Genomic DNA, 21,956 nt, shown 5'->3' on the forward strand with positions numbered 1-21,956 from the left:
GTGTGTAGGTCAAGAAGCAAGAGTTAGAACCAGATATAGAACAACAGACTGGTTTAAAATTGGGAAAGGAGTAGGTCAAGGCTGTATACTGTCACCCTGCTTATTTAACTTACATGTAGAGTACATGTGAAATGTGGGGCTGGATGAATCACAAGCTGGGATCAAGATTTCCGGGAGAAGTATCAATAACCTCAGATATGCAGATGATACCACTCTAATGGCAGAAAGCAAAGAGGAACTAAAGAGCCTCTTGATGAAGGTGAAAGAGGAGAGTGAAAAAGTTGGCTTAAAACTCAAAATTCAAAAAACTAGTAGGATCCCATCACTTCCTGGCAAATAGAGGGGGAAAAAAAGGAAACACTGACAGACTTCCTTTTCTTGGGTTCCAAAATTATTGCAGACAGTGACTGCAGCCATGAAATTAAAAGATGCTTGCTCCTTGGAAGAAAAGCTATGACCAACCTAGACAGCATATTAAAAAGCAGAGATATCACTTTGCTGACAGAGATCTGTACATTCAAAATTATGGTTTTTCTGATAGTCATGTACGGATACCATAAAGAAAGATGAGCACCAAAGAATTGATGCTTTCAAACCGTGGTGCTGGAGAAGACTGTGGACAGCAAGGAGATCAAATCAGTCAATCCTAAAGGAAACCAACCCTGAATATTCATTGGAAGGACTGATGCTGAAGTGGAAACTCCAATACTTTGGCCACCTGATGCGAAGAGCGAACTCACTGGAAAAGACCCTGATGCTGGGAAAGATTGAAGGCAGAAGGAGAAGGGGATGAAGGATGAGATGGTTGGATGGCATCGCTGACTCTATGGTCATGAGTTTGAGTGAGCTCTGGGAATTGGTGATGGCAGGGAGGCCTGGCGTGCTGCAGTCCATGGGGCTGCAAAGAGTCAGGTATGACTTAGCAACTGAACAACAACATTGCAGTATGTAAACAACATCTAAATGAGTATGTCTGTGTTCCAATAAATTTTTATTTACAAAATCAGGTGGTAGGCTGCATTTGATGGGCAGGCTATGGTTTGTTGATTCCTTGATTAGATGAAAAGTGTTGCCCTCATAGGGGCTCTTTAGAGTATATGTCTCTTAAGAAATACTCCTCCACAGGTCTATCACATTCCCACATATCTTAGAAAAAAGGCATTATCTTTGCTCAAGATCATCTTTTCAAGTTCACATGCATAGCAAACAGCTATGGAAGACAGAGACAGTGTCTCTCTACAACGGGCAGGCATGCTAATCTCCCATTTCAAAAGATTCAGTTTCCCCAAGTTCAGGGTTCCAATCTTGTAATGTAACCCACTATGTGTTTAAGTATTACCTGGCTCTCTTCATCACCCTTAAGGGAATAGAGGCTTGGAGAGCTGGCACATATGCAGACACACTGTTGTAGGTAATAAACTGTCCTTCACCTCCGATCCAGCACTCCCATATGTTCTATAAGCATCCAAGAGACTCTGGCAGGCTAAGCTGTTAACTTGTAAATCGGGTAGAGCTCAAACCCTTCACAATTTTGAGTATTTTTATAGTTTATTTAGGGCTTCCCTGGTAGCTCAGCTGGTAAAGACTCCACCTGCAATACAGGGGACCCACGTTCGATTCCTGGGTTGAGAAGATCCCCTAGAGAAGGGATTGACTACCCACTCCAGTATTTTTGGCTCAGACAGTAAAGAATCTGCCTGCAGTGTGGGAGACCTGGGTTCGATCCCTGGGTTGGGAAGATCTGGAGAAGGAACAGCTACCCACTCCAGTATTCTGACTTCAAGAATTCCATGGACAGAGGAGCCTGGCAGGCTACAGTCCATGGAGTTGCAAAGAGTCAGCGACTTTTTGCGACTTTCAAAGGGCTGAATGACTTTCACTCACTCGCTCACATACTTAATTTAGTATACAGTTTCATATGTATCACACATATCACACATATATGTAAATGGATGTGTACAAGTGAGATTAATTAGCTTATAAGTATTCTTCATTTTAGAAAGGGCAGAGGAACTAGAGATCAAATTGCCAACATCTGCTGGATTGTCGAAAAAGCAAGAGAGTTCCAGAACAACATCTACTTCTGCTTTATTGACTATGCCAAAGCCTTTGACTCTGTGGATCACAATAAACTGTAGAAAATTCTGAAAGAGATGGAAATACCAGACCACCTGATCTGCCTCTTGAGAAACCTGTATGCAGGTCAGGAAGCAACAGTTACAACTGGACATGGAACAACAGACTAGTTCCTATTTTCCAAAAAATAGAAAAAGGAGTACGTCAAAGCTGTATGTTGTCACCTTGCTTATTTAACTTATAGGCAGAGTGTATCATGAGAAACGCTGAGCTGGAAGAAGCACAAGCTGGAATCAAGATTGCTGGGAGAAATATCAATAATCTCAGATATGCAGATGACACCACCCTTATGGCAGAAAGTGAAGAGGAACTAAAAAGCCTCTTGTAGAAAGTGAAAGAGGAGAGTGAAAAAGTTGGCTTAAAGCTCAACATTCAGAAAACGAAGATCATGGCATCTGGTCCCATCACTTCATGGCAAATAGATGGGGAAACAGTGGAAACAGTGGCTGACTTTATTTTTCTGGGCTTCAAAATCACTGTGGATCATGATTGCAGCCATGAAATTAAAAGACGCTTACTCCTTAGAAGGAAAGTTATGACCAACCTAGACAGCATATTCCGAGGAGGCAATGGCACCCCACTCCAGTACTTTTGCCTGGAAAATCCCATAGACAGAGGAGCCTGGTGGGCTGCAGTCCATGGGGTCGCTAGAGTCGGACACGACTGAGAGACTTCACTTTCACTTTTCACTTTCATGCATTGGAGAAGGAAATGGCAACGCACTCCAGTATTCTTGCCTGGAGAATCCCAGGGATGGGGAAGCCTGGTGGGCTGCCGTCTATGGGGTCGCACAGAGTCGGACACGACTGAAGTGACTTAGCAGCAACAGCAGCAGACAGCATATTAAAAAGAAGAGACATTACTTTGCCAACAAAAGTCTGTCTAGTCAAGGCTATGGTTTTTCCAGTGGTCATGTATAGATGTGAGAATTGGACTATAAAGAAAGCTGAGCACCGAAGAATGGATGCTTTTGAACTGTGGTGTTGGAGAAGGCTCTTGAAAATCCCTTGGACCGCAAGGAGATCCAACCAGTCCATCCTAAAGTAGATCAGTCCTGGGTGTTCACTGGAGGGACTGATGTTGAAGCTGACACTCCAATACTTTGGCCACCTGATGCGAAGAGCTGATTCATTGGAAAAGACCCTGATGCTGGGAGGGATTGGGGGCAGGACGAGAAGGGGATGACAGAGGATGAGATGGCTGGATGGCATCACTGACACAATGGACATGAGTTTGGGTAAACTCCGGGAGTTGGTGATGGACAGGGAGGCCTGGTATGCTGTGGTTCATGGGGACACAAAGAGTCGGACACGGCTGAGCTACTGAACTGAACTGATTGATTCTTAATTTATTCACCGAACATGTATTGTTTCTATGTTAAGGGCAAGCCAGGGATTAAATGGCCAGAGAGAGAGAGAGATGTGGTTCGTGACTTTACAGAACTTACAAACAAGTAATACATAAATAGTTAAGTACCTGCTATTGCCAGAAATGATTTAAAGTATGATTAAGAAAAAAAATTTTCACAGAATTACTCCATACTTTGCTGGTAAATTTTAATCTATCTTTACAGTCCAAATTAATGTGGTTTAACTATTTATCCATGGGAAAGTTTATCTTTTCAAAGCTTAAGTCCATAACTCCATGCTATCTTTTCACCAGATCTTTTATAGAACTGCTAATAAGTATTCAGGAGTGACTCATGATTTTAACTCTGCATGGAGGTAGGATGGGAAGAATTATTTGTAGGCAGATAGCTGGAAGAAAAAAGAAGAAAAAGTATGAAGAATTTAAAAAACCAAGCCTGTATATAATCAAGCCCTGAGTAAAGGGCAGGCTGTACAATACAGTTTTCAAAACAGTAACCTTGGTTGAGCTCTGGTATTCTGGATTAAATGTCCTAAGGAAAGAAATCTCAATGTGGTGGAAATGAAATTCTGCACAAATTCCATTAACATTCCTAAAGAATTATGCTCCAGTTCTGGCCCTTTCCTATCTCCTCAACCTAACCTCCTACTTTTACACCACATATCTCCTTAGCTGTCATTAGTTTCTCTCCATCAGTGCTTCTTGAAATCTCATTCATCCTTCAAAACTTTTTGTCTTTTTTCTAGAGAAACAAAACAAACAAAAAACTCTTCTCTAATAATCAAAGTTAGAAGTGATTTCTCTTCAGAATTCCCCAAAGACACACGACTTAAACTCTTCTTACTGGCACTTAACAACAGTACCTTTTCTTGTAGTTATCTGTGTATATCTGTGTGTCTACAACTCCAGCTTGTGTACCTATGTAAATCCCTGACTCTTCTGTGCAGGCTTAGGCTGTAAAGAATCTGCCTGCAATCTGGGAGACCTGGGTTCGATCCCTGGGTTTGGAAGTTCCCCTGGAGAAGGGATATGCTACCCATTCCAGTATTCTTATCTGGAGAATTCAATGGACAGAGCCTGGCAGTCTACAGTCCATGGGGTAGCAAAGAGTCAGACATGAATGAGTGATTAACACTTTCACCAGCTTCTATACTCTGTTTAATCCTCTTAGCAGAAATATTACAAGGGTCTCCTTGTCTTCAGCCTGTTCATTCAGGAGGCTTCACAGATCTACCAAACCAATCACGACAACAGCATACAGAGCCCAGGCTACAACAAATATGCAGGCAGGGCCTTGCTTTGGCAATTCCTTTCAGGAGACAGTCTCAATACATTAAGCTAAGCTTACTCTATTTCATTTTAAGCTTTCACTCAGTCACAGTCAACTTTTACTAAGTACTACGTTAGGCATTGGAGAGCAAAGATAAACATCATACAAATGCCCTCAAGAAGCCCAATGTGAAGGAAGGAGTCAGTAATAAAAACAGGCCCAAGGTGTCCTAAAGAAGGGCAACTTTCCCATCCTGGGTGGAGACAGAGTATACCCCCTGGAGGTCAAGAAATGAACAAGGTATAAAAGGTCACTATAAATATAAAACTAATAAAAATTCACATGTATACAAGATATATTTCATCTTTTCAGGATTCCATTTAAAGTCTTCTTTACCCTTCTCTACCAAAATATTATATTACAACTGAGTACAAAACACATATCATTAAACAAAATGTGAACTGTCATATTTCAAACATACACAAAATCTAGTTGACAAGAGATGACAGGTCATTGGCAGAAATCATTTTTAAAAAATGGGTAAGATTTGACTATAAACTTGAAAATCAGCAAGCATTAATTCTTCTTTTATCATTAGGTATACAGTTAAATTTTGTTCACAACACATAAGACTATTTGGAATTTCAAATATATGTTCAAATCTGATGCAGCAAAAATGAGCAAACTGTATAGCTTCCTGGGGCAATCATGCTTGCAAATGGCCACCTCAAAACTACAGTCCCAAAGTGACATACATGCAAAAGGAAAGCAATCAGGCACACAGGTGATTTATACCCTTAGAAGGAAATATGAATGGCTTTGACACTGACTGTGATTCTTTCCTTATTTCATGTCATGTCAAATTTGCCTGAAATGACGACTTACAGTAGTAGTTCAGTGCCAATCATTCTTAACCTTATACTTTTCCGATTTACCATTAAGAACAGCCACAGGGTGTTAGAAAATATGTCTATTTACATACCAACTGAACATATCAAACCACAGCTCTTTCAGCTGGTTTGTTTTCAGGTTTCAGGTGGCTAAGGGAACAAAGAAGTCTCTCATAGTTATCTATAATTTTCTAAGTCTTGCAAAATCATCTCAGAAAATCTACAGAGAGGCAAATTTCCTGGGCTGGAATGACTGGCTCTTTCTTCATAAATCTGCAGATAGAATTTCTGGCTGTACTGACCACCGTTATTTGGTGGTGACCTATGTCCTGTTAAGCGAATCATCATGTAGAAAGAATGTAATGTGGAAAAGATGAGTTTGGGGAATGCTTTTTAGACAATTTAGTTACATTCATAACACATCATAGACTAGAATAAAAGCCACAGACACCTAATTTGTTGCTCAGGGGTACATCACAGACTTATGGGACAAATTTTTCTCTTGAGATTCATGGAAAGAAAAAAAATGTAAAATAGAAAATGAACAAATAGTATGGGTGGGATTAAAAAGAAAAACAACAACAACCCAGCAACAAGCTGTGCCCACAGAACAGTTTTTCCATCCACACAGAATGACCAAGCACCTTCTTGGGTGTTCCCTACAGGATCCTCTTCCTCTGACCCTGCTGCCCAAGGGAAAAGAGTATTTTTGGAACACGTCACTCTCAAAAAAGTAAAAAAACCACAAAGAACAAATTCTTTTATATTCCCCAATACAACCACTTCTTAAAAATTCAGTAACAATTAAAATAAATGGTAGTAATTTTAGAAATGTTTCCATATAAGATAAAGAACAGCTTACTTGCAGGGTTAAACAGCATAAACATTTCTGTCATATGTTATATAGTTAAACAATATTTTAAAGATTTTTATTTTCATTTGTAATTTTCGATATGCAAATCGGAATGATTTTACTCCTGAAGGAAAAACACAGGATTACAGATTCTCTAAAAAGTACAATCTGGCACAGGTCTGAGGAACTGAGAGTTGGTCTGTATTTCCTTGAATGGAATGAACTATAATTTTTTCCCAACTACATATCCTCAACCACAGGACTGTATTGTACCTCAACTGAATATTATGGCCTAATAGTTTAAGTATCAAAAAAAAAAAAATTCTTTTGGCTAAAGGCCAAATTCAAAACATTTTTTGTGTGTATGTGTGGAGGGGGGAGTACAACAACATATCTATTTCTGACTCTTGGCCTGCTTCTTTCTCCCTTTGGACCTCATCCCTGACAGACATCTGTATTTTGTAACTTTTCCTACATGCTGGCTCTGAAGATACTCTGAGTTTTGGCCTAATAATCCTTCTCTGTTTGAATTCATTAGTGTGAGAATCACAGGACTAGAAAGGACTTTGGGAGGTCATATAGACATCAACTTGCTCTGGACAAGACTAACTCCAAACGAGGAAGACAAATGATGTTTAAAGACTTGTAGACGAAATTTCAAGATTTCTCTCATCAACACTGCAGTGCTTTGCATGCTTCAGTATTAGAAAATGTTTTATGATATAGTTTTCATTTTATAAAAATGTTACTTGGCAGACAGCAGGACTTTCTATAAAATGAAGTACCATATAGCTTACATTTTTAGTCCATTAAAGCGATATTTAAGACTGAAATAAATTATTTGTTGGACTCCAATGGACCATAACTGGGACAAAGGAGGTACCTAGCTTATGTGACACTGACATCATTTACTGATAGTACTACAAATTCTATAGATGTTTTCATTCAATTTGGTCTTTATATTTAATCTATCTTGCTGCTGCTTAGCCACTTCAGTCATGTCTGACTCTGTGCAACATCATGGATTATAGCCCAGTAGGTTCCTCTGTCCATGCAGATTCTCCAGGCAAGAATACTGGAGTGGGTAGTCATGCCCTCCTCCAGGGGATCTTCCTGACCCAAGGATTGAATTCGGGTCTTCCATATTGCAGGTGGATTCTTTACCATCTGAGCCACCAGGGAAGCCCTAATCTATCTTATCTACTTCTTAATGTAAATAAGAATTAATATTTTCTTAATATATATAAGAATTAATTTTTTCTGTAAAAATTCTTCCTAAAACCAGTTCAACTAGGTCATTTATTAGCTATATGATTTCTCTATTTGCAGTAGCTTAGATGGTAAATAATCTGCCTGTAAAGCAGGAGGCTCAGGTTCAGTCCCTGGATCGAGAAGATCCCCTGGAGAAGGAATGACAACTCACTCCAATATTTCTTGCCTGGAGAATTCCATGGACAGAGACTAGTGGGATATAGTCCATGGGGTCGCAAAGAGTAGGACACAATGGAGCAACTAACAAAACACTTATCTATTAAACTAGAATGATGATAACAGAATGCACAAAATTTGGGGAAGGACAAATGAAAGAATGTAGGAAAACTGCCAAGCAAAATTTCTGGCACATAGAAGTTGCTCAGTAAATGAAAGCTGCCTCTTCCCTCTTAGTGAAAAATAAATCACTGATTTTAATTTCTGTGCATTGAGGACCTTGCTGACAAACTGTACAAATCAATGAATGCCAAAACCACTGTGTAAAAGGAGAACTTGATGATGATGACCTGATCCATGTAAATACTGCTCAAAGTGAAATAAGCAGATGTCATGTGCCTCCCATTGATATAACAGGAAGAATACTGTGTCACTTTGGAAGCATTCTTTACAAGAAAGAAAAAAGCAACTAAAATCTAATCAAGCTTCCATAACAACTACTTACTAGATTACAGAAAATATGGAGGATAGAGGGTAATGTTAAACAACATTATAAAGATAAAGTGAGCCAGAATATAGGAAATTCTATAGGTCAAATGATCTAATTTCTTCATCAGATAAATGACATAGGGGAGAAAAAGGAGATAGGGGACTGTTACAGACTAAAAGAGAGTTAGCAACCGTATTAATCAAGTGTACGTGTGGACCTCAGTGTGCTCCTGATTGAAACAAACCAACTCTAATAAAAGAGTACTTTTGAGACAATAGGAAGAATTAAATATAGACTATTATATGATAGTAAGGAATTTTTGTTCATTTTGTGGGCTGTAATAAAGATATTAAGCTTACGTTTAAAAATATTTACTTGTTGGCAATGCTTGTACATATGTGTGTGTATTCAGTCACTCAGTCAAGTCCAACTTTTTGCAACCCTATGGACCATAGCCCGCCATGTTCCTCTGTCCATGGTATTTTCCCGGCAAGAATAATGGAGTGGGTTGCCACTTTTTCCTCCAGGGAATCCTCCAGATCCAGGGACTGAACCCACGTCTCTGAGTCTCCTGCACTGCAGGTGGCTCTTTACCCCTGAGCCACTGGGGAAGCCATAGCAATGTTTACTGAACTATTAATGGGTGAAATAAAAGGATGTCTGGGACTTCCTTTGGAATACTCTAGAAAAACAATAAGGATCAACAAAAAGTGGTGAGAGGAACAGACGTAACAAGGATAACAGGTTATCAATAATTACTAAAGATGTGTGAAAGACACACAGAGTTTGTTATACTAGTCTCTTTACTTTTGTGTATGAAAATTTTTCATGATGAAAACTTGGAACTTTTTTCAAGGGAAATCATCAGATTTTTTTCCCCCTCACCTAAAACTTACATAATAATAGATGTCTTTGTTAGGAATAATATTGTATCAATCAAGAAAAATTTACATATTGCTTGAAACTTCCTTCAATATCAGTTTAAGAATCATTTTAGAAGGCAGAACTCATAAAACAAGTAATTCTCACAAAACCATGTACATATCTCAGAAAAGGCCATATTTGTACTCAATCCAAAAAAAGAAAAAAGAAAAGGGGAGAAAAAGAGTTAAAAAAGTGCCATCGTCAGAGAAAACATTTGGAAATTATGTATCTGACAAGAGGGTAATACCTAAAATACAATATACAAAAAACTCATACCACTTAATAGCAAAAAAAAAAAAATCTGATTAAAAAGTGGGCAGAAAGTCTAAGTAGGCATTTTTTTCCAAAGAAGGCAAACACAGGGCCAATAGGCAAATGACGAGGTACTCAGCATTACTAATCGTCAGGGAAAAGCAAATCAAGACCACAGTGAGATACTGCCTCATGCCTTTGTTAGAGGGGTTATTATAAAAAAGATAAGAAACAGCAAGTGTTGTTAAGAAAAGAGAACCCCTGGGCACTACTGGTGGGAAAGCAAATCGGTCTAGCCACTATGGAAAATAGTGTGGAGGTTCCTTAAAAAATTAAAAACAGAAATTACCATATGATTCAGCAATTCCATTTCTAAGCATTTTATCTGAAGAAAATTAAAAGACTAACAAGAAGATACATGCACTTCCACATTCACTGCAACGATATTTATAATAGCCAAGAAATGGAAACAACTTAAGTGTCCATCGATAGATGAAAAGATAAAGAAAATGTGGCGTCTACATACACAGTTGAATATTATTCAGCTTTACTACATAAGAAGGAAACCTTGCCATTTGTGACAACATGAATATCCCTGGTGCTAAATGAAATAAGTTGGACAGAGAAATATAAACACTGTATGACCTCACTTATATGTGGAAGCCCAAAATCCAAAATCCAAAACACAAAACCAAATACACAGATACAGAGAATAGACTGGCGGCTGTCAGAGGCAGGGGCGGAGGGGTGGGGGAAAATGAGTGAAAGGGAAAGGGAAAGTGAAAGTGAAGCTGCTCAGTCCTGTCCCAGTCTTTGCAACCCTCTGAACTGCAGCCTATCAAGCGCCTCAGTTCATGGAATTTTCCAGGCAAGAGTACTGGAGTGGGTTGCCATTTCCTTCTCCACGGGATCTTCCCCACCCAGGGATCGAACCCAGGTCTCCCACATTGGGGGCACACACTTTACCGTCTGAGCAACCAGGGAAGTCCTGGGGAAATAAATGAGTGAAGGGGGTCAAAAGTTACAAACTTACAGTTACAAAATAAGTCATATGGATGTAATGTATAGCAGGGTGACTATAACTGATACTGTATTGTATAGTTGAAAGTTGCTAAGAAAGGAGATCTTAGTTCTTATCACAAGAACAAAAATTTTACAACTGTCTGGTGACAGATGTTGACCAGACATTTTGGGAAACATTTTGCAAAATATATATAAGTATCTAATCATTATGTTGTATGTGTGCCTGCGTGCTCAGTTATGTCTGATTCTTTGCGACCCCATGGACTGCATCCCACCAAGCTCCTCTATCCATGGGATTTTCCAGGCAAGAATACCGGACTAGGTTTCCATTTCCTCCTCCAGGGGATCTTCCTGACCCAGGGATCAAACCTGCGTCTCCTGTATCTCCTGCACTGACAGGTAGATTCTTCACCACTGAGCCATCTGGGAAACCGCATTATGTTGCATACCTGAAACTAATGTTATCTATAAATTATACCTCAATTTAAAAAATGCCATCACCAATAGATACTATCAAATGATAAATTTTAGTGTATGCAATACATACTTGAGAAATTGCCTGATCAACTGAGGTTCTTTATCCTATCACTAAATGACAGAACTGACTTTAGTGATTTGGCTATTTTATTGGTCTACCCTGGTATATCAATGATATGGTATGTTATGAAGGTCTACTTTATACTTGATGGTAAAGTATCTAGTGGAGATTTTCAACATAGTATATAAATTTTAAAGAGATGAAGGTAATACTTGTGGGAAAAAAGTAGGGCTGTATATCTAGATGGAGCCAAATATACAGTAGAAAATTATAAGAAATCTAATTCTTCAAGAATATGCTAAAATGCACTACAATAATCATTGAGATTACCTTACATCAAAGTTAAGCTTTGGATTTTCTTAATGTGCTCAACAGAACATTTTTCAAACGATAAAAAATTCAATGTCAGAGGACTCATTTTTTAAGACAAATTTTTAATGACATATGAAGCTTGCTGAAATCTGAAAGCTTGCTACTTCACACATACTTAGCTAAAGAGAAAAAGATATTGGTCAATGTTTGGAAATGACTTTTCCTCATGGAGTAAAAAAGAGATGTCACAATAGGGGAGTAAAAATATGGGTAAGATTAATGAAATCATTGTTAACTTTCAAAGAATGGTTCAAAGTTGGCTTATACAGCAAATACATTTCTAAGGCTAAATATTTTCCAATCAACAAATGTAAGATAAAACTGTGAATGCAACTTTATATATATATTTCAAGATCATTGCACTGAAATGAAGTTTTGAGAGTTGTGTTAAGAAAACTGGTTGTACTGAAAATGAGTCCTTTGAGAATCCTGGTTCAGTTTATAAATAGCAAGACCCACAAAAGTAAAGAACAACTATATTGTTGTCTCTTCACTGAAAAAGGCCTTTGATGATTATTATTTAGAGGCCGTCCCCTTGCACACTGGAAAAGCAACCACTCCAGTCCAATATATGATATAAGAACTATTATCAAGAAAAAAACACTTATCAAAATTCCTTGTAATAGAAGGCTAAAACTGATATATTTCTTAGCTGTTTTGGAAGCATTCTGAACATCCCTCTCAGTGATTCATTATTATATGGCTGATAAAGCAGTGAAAAAAGAATTACCATCTGCAGTGACTTATTTAAGTCTAGGCTTTTAAAACATTGCGACACCAAGATAGAGAAAATTGTCTGACGTATATACTTTGGTTTCAGTTTTATAAAATGTAAGGTTGTACAGGTAATGAAACAAACAGAATATCCTATTATAATAATAGTAAAACTAATAAAAATGCACTGTAGAGTGGAATATAGAATGTGGTTACAAAGTAAGAGTTAATTTCAAGAGTCTGTGTTTCAAGGAGGCTGCTTTGGACCATCCCCATGGAAAAGAAATGCAAAAAAGCAAAATGGCTGTCTGAGGAGGCCTTACAAATAGCTGTGAAAAGAAGAGAAGTGAAAAGCAAAGGAGAAAAGGAAAGATATAAACATCTGAATGCAGAGTTCCAAAGAATAGCAAGAAGACATAAGAAAGCCTTCTTCAGCGATCAGTGCAAAGAAATAGAGGAAAACAACAGAATGGGAAAGACTAGAGATCTCTTCAATAAAATCAGAGATACCAAAGGAACATTTCATGCAAAGATGGGCTCGATAAAGGACAGAAATGGTATGGACCTAACAGAAGCAGAAGATACTAAGAAAAGATGGCAAGAATACACAAAGAACTGTACAAAAAAGATCTTCACGACCCAGATAATCACGATGGTGTGATCACTGACCTAGAGCTAAACATCTTGGAATGTGAAGTCAAGTGGGCCTTAGAAAGCATCACTACGAACAAAGCTAGTGGAGGTGATGGAATTCCAGTTGAGCTATTCCAAATCCTGAAAGATGATGCTGTGAAAGTGCTGCACTCAATATGCCAGCAAATTTGGAAAACTCAGCAGTGGCCACAGGACTGGAAAAGCTCCGTTTTCATTCCAATCCCAAAGAAAGGCAATGCCAAAGAATGCTCAAACTACCACACAATTGCACTCATCTCACACGCTAGTAAAGTAATGCTCAAAATTCTCCAAGCCAGGCTTCAGCAATATGTGAACCATGAACTTCCTGATGTTCAAGCTGGTTTTAGAAAAGGCAGAGGAACCAGAGGTGAAATTGCCAACATCCGCTGGATCATGGAAAAAGCAAGAGAGTTCCAGAAAAGCATCGATTTCTGCTTTATTGACTATGCCAAAGCCTTTGACTGTGTGGATCACAATAAACTGTGGAAAATTCTTCAAGAGATGGGATACCAGACCACCTGACCTGCCTCTTGAGAAATCTGTATGCAGGTCAGGAAGCAACAGTTAGAACTGGACATGGAACAACAGACTGGTTCCAAATAGGAAAAGGAGTATGTCAAGGCTGTATATGTCACCCTGTTTATTTAATTTATATGCAGAGTACATCATGAGAAACACTGGACTGGAAGAAACACAAGCTGGAATCAAGATTGCTGAGAGAAATATCAATAACCTCAGATATGCAGATGACACCACCCTTATGGCAGAAAGTGAAGAGGAACTCAAAAGCCTCTTGATGAAAGTGAAAGAGGAGAGTGAAAAAGTTGGCTTAAAGCTCAACATTCAGAAAACGAAGATCATGGCATCCGGTCCCATCACTTCATGGGAAATAGATGGGGAAACAGTGGAAACAGTGTCAGACTTTATTTTTCCGGGCTCCAAAATCACTACAGATGGTGACTGCTGCCATGAAATTAAAAGACACTTTCTGGCTTACTTCACTCTGTATAATAGGCTCCAGTTTCATCCACCTCATTAGAACTGATTCAAATGTATTCTTTTTAATGGCTGAGTAATACTCCATTGTGTATATGTACCATGGCTTTCTTATCCATTCATCTGCTGATGGACAGAGTGAAGTAAGCCAGAAAGAAAAACACCAATACAGTATACTAATGCATATATATGGAATTTAGAAAGATGGTAACAATAACCCTGTGTACGAGACAGCAAAAGAGACACTGATGTATAGAACAGTCTTATGGACTCTGTGGGAGAGGGAGAGGGTGGGAAGATTTGGGAGAATGGCATTGAAACATGTAAAATATCATGTATGAAACGAGTTGCCAGTCCAGGTTCGATGCACGATACTGGATGCTTGGGGCTGGTGCACTGGGACGACCCAGAGGGATGGTATGGGGAGGGAGGAGGGAGGAGGGTTCAGGATGGGGAACACATGTATACCTGTGGCGGATTCATTTTGATATTTGGCAAAACTAATACAATTATGTAAAGTTTAAAAATAAAATAAAATAAAATAAAATAATAATAAATAAATAAAAGACACTTACTCCTTGGAAGGAAAGTTATGGCCAACCTAGATAGCATATTCAAAAGCAGAGACGTTACTTTGCCAACAAAGGTTCGTCTAGTCAAGGCTATGGTTTTTCCTGTGGTATGTATGGATGTGCGAGTTGGATTGTGAAGAAGGCTGAGTGCCGAAGAATTGCTTTTTTATTTTTTTTTATTTTTAGAATTGATGCTTTAACTGTGGTGTTGGAGAAGACTCTTGAGAGTCCCTTGGACTGCAAGGAGATCCAACCAGTCCATTCTGAAGGAGATCAGCCCTGGGATTTGTTTGGAAGGAATGATGCTAAAGCTTAAACTCCAGTACTTTGGCCACTTCATGCGAAGAGTTGGCTCATTGGAAAAGACTCTGATGCTGGGAGGGATTGGGATCAAGAGGAGAAGGGGACGACAGAGGATGAGATGGCTGGATGGCATCACTGACTCGATGGACATGAGTCTCAGTGAACTCCAGGAGTCGGTGATGGACAGGGAGGCTTGGCGTGCTGCGATTCATGGGGTCGCAAAGAGTCGGACACGACTGAGCGATTGATCTGATCTGATCTGATCTGATGGATGCCAAAATTTAAGAAACAATGATCTCATGTAAAAGTATGTTTCACAAAGGGCATCTTTTAGTAGATTATCTTCAGTTGGTTATGGTCTGAGCTGTAGCTTCCTTAGTAAAATATGAATAATAGCTTTTGTAATGTTGTGAGAATTAAGTGAAGTGGGTTTCCCAGATGGCTCAGGGGTAAAGAATTTGCCTGCGATGCAGTGACGCGGGTTTGATCCATGGGTTGGGAGGATCCCCTGGAGAAGGAACTGGAAACCCATTCCCGTATTCCTGCTGGGAAAATCGCATGGACAGGATATAGCCTGGCGGGCTACAATCCATGGGGTTGCAAAGAGCTGGCCACGACTGACTAAACAACAACAATCATATAATGCTCTTAGCAATGGCTGGCGCTAAATAAGAAAACAATAAATGAACAATGAATGAGAGGAAAAAAAGTAAAAAAACTACCTTTTCCAATCCTGAAACCTTAGGGTCTTTTTCCAAGTTTGTTTTTAGTCCTTGGAATACTACAAATATTGATACTTGTATCAATTGATACAAATTTATTTTGATAATATTTATCAAGGATTGTTGGCTAGTACACAAAAGCATATAGATACTGACCAAACCTTCATTTATGGCTTGTCATTTTCATCTTACAACCTTGAAAAACTGACATCTTGCCTCTAATTTCTTCTATCTCCAAGCAATGAAACTTATTACTCAAAAACTCTCTACTTCTAAGTCCTCTGACCAATAGCTTCCTCCACAGAATTCAATTCAGTTCAGTTGCTCAGTTGTCTGACTCTTTGCAACCCCATGAACCGCAGCACGCCAGGCCTCCTTGTCCGTCACCAACCCCCGGAGTTTACTCAAACTCATGTCCATTGAGTCAGTGATGGCATCCAACCATCTTATCCTCTGTTACCTTCCTCTCCTACTGCCTTCACTCTCCCAGCATCAGGGTCTTGTCCAATGAACCTGAAGCTTTTTGCATCAGGTGGCCAAAGCACTGAAGCTTTAGCTTCATCATCAGTCCTTCCAATGAATATTCAGGGTTGATTTCCTTTAGGATGGACTGGTTGGATCTCCTTTCTGTCCAAGGGGCTCTGAAGAGTCCTTCATTTATTAAATACTTTATTGCTAAAAACTGCTAACTATAATCTAAGCCTTTAATAAGTTGTAATCTTTTTGCAATAGTAACGTCAAAGATCACAGATCAGCATAACAAATATAATCATAATGAAAAAGTCTGCAATACTGTGAGAATTACCACACAGTGACACAGAGACAAGAAGTCAGCAAATGCTGTTGGAAAAGTGGTGCTGATAAACTTGCTTGAAGCAGGATTGCTACAAACCTTCAATTTATAAAAACTGCAAACCTGTGATATGCAATAAAGTGAAGCACAGTGAAAACAAGGTATATCTGTAGTATCCTCTAACTTGCCTTTCCCTCTGTAATCAGCCGTGGTTGTGACTACCCTCACAGAACAAAGTGCTTGTGGGATAAGCCCAAATGTCTCAGCATAGCCTTTAAAATCCTCCACCACCTGGCTTTAAGCCTACTTTTCAAGCTCATCAACTACTGTAAGAACTTCCTTCCCTGTACATCCATTAACACTTAGTGTAGAACACTGGGTGATAGCTGCCTATGTGTTTGTTTCATGAAGCTTGGATTGTACAATCTTAGAGATAACGCTTATAAGAAAATCCTGTAAATAGTATTAATCATTGTCATTACTTTTTGGTCCTTTCCCTCAAGTCCACTGGACAGTACAGAGACTAAGTGAATAAGAATTCAAAATGTGCTAATACCCCACTTTCATTACAGTATAAATTATCGACAAGAGACCCTATGTCATGGCCACTATTCTTGCTGACGTGTGGCCCACATCTGCCTGTCCCTTCCCGACCACACCTAATTTATTGCTGTATATCTCTGCTATTACCTTTCTGTACCTCTGCAATAGTATTTTGGTTTAAAAAAAAAAAAAGTGTTAACATCCAAATGTTCAACAACTGATGAATGGTAAGTAAGGAAAATGTGGTAAATCCCCAAAACATATTACTATTTGGTAACAAAAAGTAACGAAACACTGATTCATGATTTAAATGGGTGGACTATGAAAACAATATGCTAAATGATAGAAATCAGTCACACACAAAAAATCACAAACTATATGATCCCATTCACCTACAATGTCCAGAACAGGTAATATACAGAGACAGAAAGTAAATCAGTGGTTGGCAAGGACTTCTCTGGTGGTTCAGACAGTAAACGTCTGCCTACAATGTGGGAGAGACCCGGGTTTGATCCCTAGGTTGGGAAGATACTCTGGAGAAGGAAATGGCAACCCAGTCCAGTACTCTTGCCTGGAAAATTCCATGAACAAGAGGAGCATGGTAAGCTATAGTCCATGGGGTCGAAAAGAGTTGGATACAACTGAGCAACTTCACTCAAGGGCTGGAAGAGAGGGAAGACTGGAGAATGACAACTGAAGGGTACCAGGTTTCTTTCCAAGATGATAAAAATATTCTGAAATAGTGGAGATAACTGTACAACTCCATGAAAACTGCTAACATCCGCTGGATCATCGAAAAAGCAAGACAGTTCCATAAAATCATCTACTTTTGCTTTACTGACTATGCCAAAGCCTTTGACTGTGTGGATCACAATGAACTGTGGAAAATTCTTAAAGGGATGAGAATACCAGACCACCTGATCTGCCTCCTGAAAAATATGTATGCAGGTCAAGAAGAAACAGTTAGAACTGGACATGGAACAACAGGCTGGTTCCAAATAGGAAAAAGAGTACATCAAGGCTGTATACTGTCACCCTGCTTATTTAACTTATATGCAGAGTACATCATGTGAAATCTCAGGCTGGATTAAGCACAAGCTGGAATCAAGAATGCCTGGAGAAATATCAATAATCTCAGATATGCACATGACACCACCCTTATGGCAGAAAGCAAAGAAGAACTAAAGAGCCTCTTGATGAAAGTGAAAGAGGAGAGTGAAAAAGTTGGCTTAAAGCTCAACACTCAGAAAACTAAGATCATGACATCCAGTCCCATCACTTCATGGCAAACAGATGGGGAAACAATAGAAACAGTAAAAGACTTTATGCTTTGGGGCTCCCAAATCACTGCAGATGGTGACTGCAGCCATGAAATTAAAAGATGCTTGCTTCTTGGAAGAAAAGCTGTGACCAACCTTCAGTTCAGTTCAGTTCAGTCGCTCAGTTGTGTCCGACTCTTTGCGACCCCATGAATCGCAACACGCCAGGCCTCCCTGTCCGTCACCAACACCCGGAGTTCACTCAAACTCACGTCCATCGAGTCGGTGATGCCATCCACCCATCTCATCCTCTGTCGTCCCGTTTTCCTCCTACCCCCAATCCCTCCCAGCATCAGAGTCTTTTCCAATGAGTCAACTCTTTGCATGAGGTGGCCAAACCTAGACAGCATATTAAAAAGCAGAGACATTACTTTGCCAACAAAGGTCCATCTAGTCAAAGCTATGGTTTTTCCAGTAGTCATGTATGGATGTGAGAGTTGGATTATGAAGAAAGCTGAGCACCGAAGAATTGATGCCTTTGAACTGTGGTGTTGGAGAAGACTCTTGAGAGACCCTTGGACTGCAAGGAGATCCAACCAGTCCATCCTAAAGGAAATCAACCCTGAATATTCATTGGAAGGACTGACGCTGAAGCTGAAACTTCAGTAATTTGGCCACCTCATGTGAAGAACCGACTCATTGGAAAAGACCCTGATGCTGGGAAAGAATGAAGGCAGGAGGAGAAGGGGATGACAGAGGATGAGATATTTGGATGGCATCACTGACACGATGGACATGATTTTCAGTAAACTCCAGGCGTTGGTGATAGACAGGGAAGCCTGGTGTGCTGCAGTCCATGGGGTCGCAAAGAGTCAGACAGGACTAAGTGACTAAATTGATGAAAATATTGAACCATTGAACCGTACTCTTTAAATGCATGAATTGAATGGTTTAATAATTGTATCTCAAATAAGTTGCTTAAAAAGGTGCTAACAGTTTAAGAGAATAAAAATTCTTGACTTTGATGTTACATTTAAAATGTTGCTACAGGGGCTTTCCTGGTGGCTCAGTAGTAAAGAATCTGCCTGCCAAAGCAGGACACACCACTTCGATTCCTCATCTGGGAGGATTCCACACGTTGCAGAGCAACTAAGCCCCCTCCAGGGGATCTTACAGAAGTTACTATATCCTTCCTTTAACCCTTGTTTTATTATATGTGTGCATGTGTATACAAACAAATGCATGTAAGTGTGTGTGCATGCTCAGTCGCTAAGTTGTGTCTGACTCTTTGTAACCCCATGAACTGCGGCCCACCAGGCTCCTCTGTCCATGAGATTTCCCCGACAAGGCTACTGGAAGGGGTTGCCATTTTCTTCTCCAGGGTTATCTTCCCAACCCAGGGATCAAACCCGCATCTCCTGCACTTGCAGACAGATTCTCTACCACTGAGTCACCTGGGAAGCCCCCTAACCACTGGACTATTAGAAAATTCCCAGACTCCCAAAGAGTATATTACTTCTTTGGACCTTACTTTTCTCTTTCTGTTTGTTACTGTCTCAACAATGTAGCTTTCAGGAAACAACTCAAATTTTTTAAACGATGGTTTTTACTATGACTCTCATAGGGAGAAGTACTTCTATTTAGGGAAGAATAATTCATTAAAAGAGGATCATACACCTTTAGCTCATATTTACTGTCCTTTCATTTTTTTATACTTCAAACATTTTTTAATACTGACCAATAAACATCAAACACGCTGATTGCTAGGCATAGTTCTTCGCTTCCAGGAAAAAATAAAAAACTTCCCCTCCCTCCTTTTTAAATGCAGGAGTATTTAATAGGAAAAGAGAAATAGGCTAATAAAATTTCTACCACCAAATAAAGTGACAGGACAAAAATGACTTCAGTATTTTTGCAGTTTGCAAATGTTTTCCATTTGCTTTAAAAGCACATCTTACTGACAGATTCCTTCTCCACCTCTTATTCTTTTGAAGCGCAAGGAATGCTAGCATTTCAACTACTTATTTATACATTTTATTTCAAAAATCTCATTTGCTTTTTAAGTTTTCTCCACAAATTCTGCCTCAGCAAACTATTCACTCATGGACTAGAAAGTGAGTTCTCTTACTGCAACGCAGACTGAGTGATGAATGAGTTTCACAAGCAGGCCAGAGGCAGAAGCAGGTCACGAGCCGGCTAGCGCAGCAGGCAGCACGGACCTAGACCCCTGGGGGGTTACAGCTGTGAGGCCAGCAGGCGCTTTCAGTGTCTCCCAGGGCCTCTCTCCTTCTCTTCCTCCTCAGCAAATGAGTCCCAGGTAGCCCTTAGGAGCAGCCATGTGATATACAGTTCTGGACTCTGGGATGCTGGCAGCAGAGCGTGTAGGGTGTGGCTTCCCAGGAACAGCCTTTTCTCAGCTCTTTGGTTCCCTCCTCTTCCTCTGGCTGGACTGGGGACAAGAGGCTTCACGCTCATGCAGCCATCTGGGACCATGAAGGAAGTGCAAGTGCTGGGGACAGCAGAACAGCAGGAAGCAAGAAGACATCTGGGCCCTCACGACTTTGTAGAGACACGTATAGCCCTAGACCATCTGCCTTCAGGTTATTCTCATGTATGACAGGAAAAGAAGCTGGTTTTGCCTAAGCTGTTATTGTTTTGTCCTTTCTATCACTCACATCTGAACCTAATCCTAATGGGCACAGGGGTCCAGTAGCTCTGGCAGGATTTCTTGTTGGGATTCTTCATCAAAGATTCATACACTTTACAGGCATCCATAAACTTTTTGAAACTATATGTGAAGTCGTGCGTGCATTCATGCACTTTTCAGGGAAAAGAGGCCCACAGCAACTCAACTTTTCAGATCCTCAACTTTCTTATCTGTAAGAAGGGGAGAACACTGCTCACTTCTGCGGTTGACTTCAGGAGCAGATATAAACTGCATACAGTGAGTAGCATGGCGAATAGTGCCTAGCATGAGAGGTACTCCTTTTATTTCCCAAATTTTGTAAATAGTCTTATCGTATTTCCTATGAAGCTGAAGTCTAACTGACATCTATGCTATGACTTCTCTTACTCTCATTAAATTGCGATACTGATTGTCAAGAACACAGATTATTTCTCTACGTCTCCTGCATTCATTTCTTTTTCTCCATACCAGTTATTATCCCCCATCTCCTCACACCCTATCCCTCCAGTTACAGCTTCTGCCATCTCTTCTCTGAGACCCCTAACAGGTCTTCTACTTTTTTTTTTAATTAATATTTGTTTTGTGTGTGTGTGACTATGCCACATAGCTTGTGGGATCTTAGTTCCTCCACCAGGAATTGAACTCTGCAGTAAAAAGGCCCTGGCAGTGAAAGCACCAAGTCCTAACCACTGGATTACCAGAGAATTCCCAGGTCTCATTTTTGGTCTCTTCTCACTCCACTCCACTCTCTACCAGGTTATCAGATTAATTTACCTAAGGTCCTGGACTGCCAATGGTTTTCCAATGCCCATCAAACAAAATACAGACTCCATACTCTAAAAGTAGTCAAGCTGTACAACACAGAAGAACTTATAATTAATAAAAACCTAGATTTGAGTCTCTGTTTTACCTCCTTACTTGCTTTATGATGTTGGAAAGACCAGGTAACTTCTCAGAACGTAAGTAACCCCAGCTCTAGAGATAACAGGACAAACTACACAGGGTTACAGAGAGGATACAAGAGATATGACATGTAAAAGGACAAGTTTGGTGCCTGGTACATACTAGATGCTCAGTAAATGTGTTACTTTCTTTCTCTGCATGGAATGGTCGTAGACTAAAAACCCAAGTCTAAGGCTTATCCCTTAT

The 21,956-nt window shown here is 39.8% G+C and overlaps 1 protein-coding gene across 9 annotated transcripts in view; it reads right to left on the reverse strand.

The window, feature by feature from the left end:
- VPS13B (vacuolar protein sorting 13 homolog B) overlaps positions 1–21,956 on the reverse strand; it is an 851,071-nt gene that overhangs the window by 131,528 nt on the left and 697,587 nt on the right. Inside the window, exon 40 of one of the 9 annotated variants that reach the window (XM_055546541.1) lies at positions 20,963–20,998. The exons of the other annotated variants lie outside the window; for them this stretch is intronic. Within the exon in view, the coding sequence (XP_055402516.1) occupies positions 20,978–20,998 (21 nt within the window). The 3' untranslated portion in view covers positions 20,963–20,977. Of the gene's footprint in view, positions 1–20,962; positions 20,999–21,956 lie in introns of those variants that run through there. 9 annotated transcript variants of the gene reach the window in all.

This window comes from Bubalus kerabau, chromosome 14 (assembly GCF_029407905.1).
Source record: "Bubalus kerabau isolate K-KA32 ecotype Philippines breed swamp buffalo chromosome 14, PCC_UOA_SB_1v2, whole genome shotgun sequence".
Taxonomy (NCBI): Eukaryota; Metazoa; Chordata; class Mammalia; order Artiodactyla; family Bovidae; genus Bubalus; species Bubalus kerabau.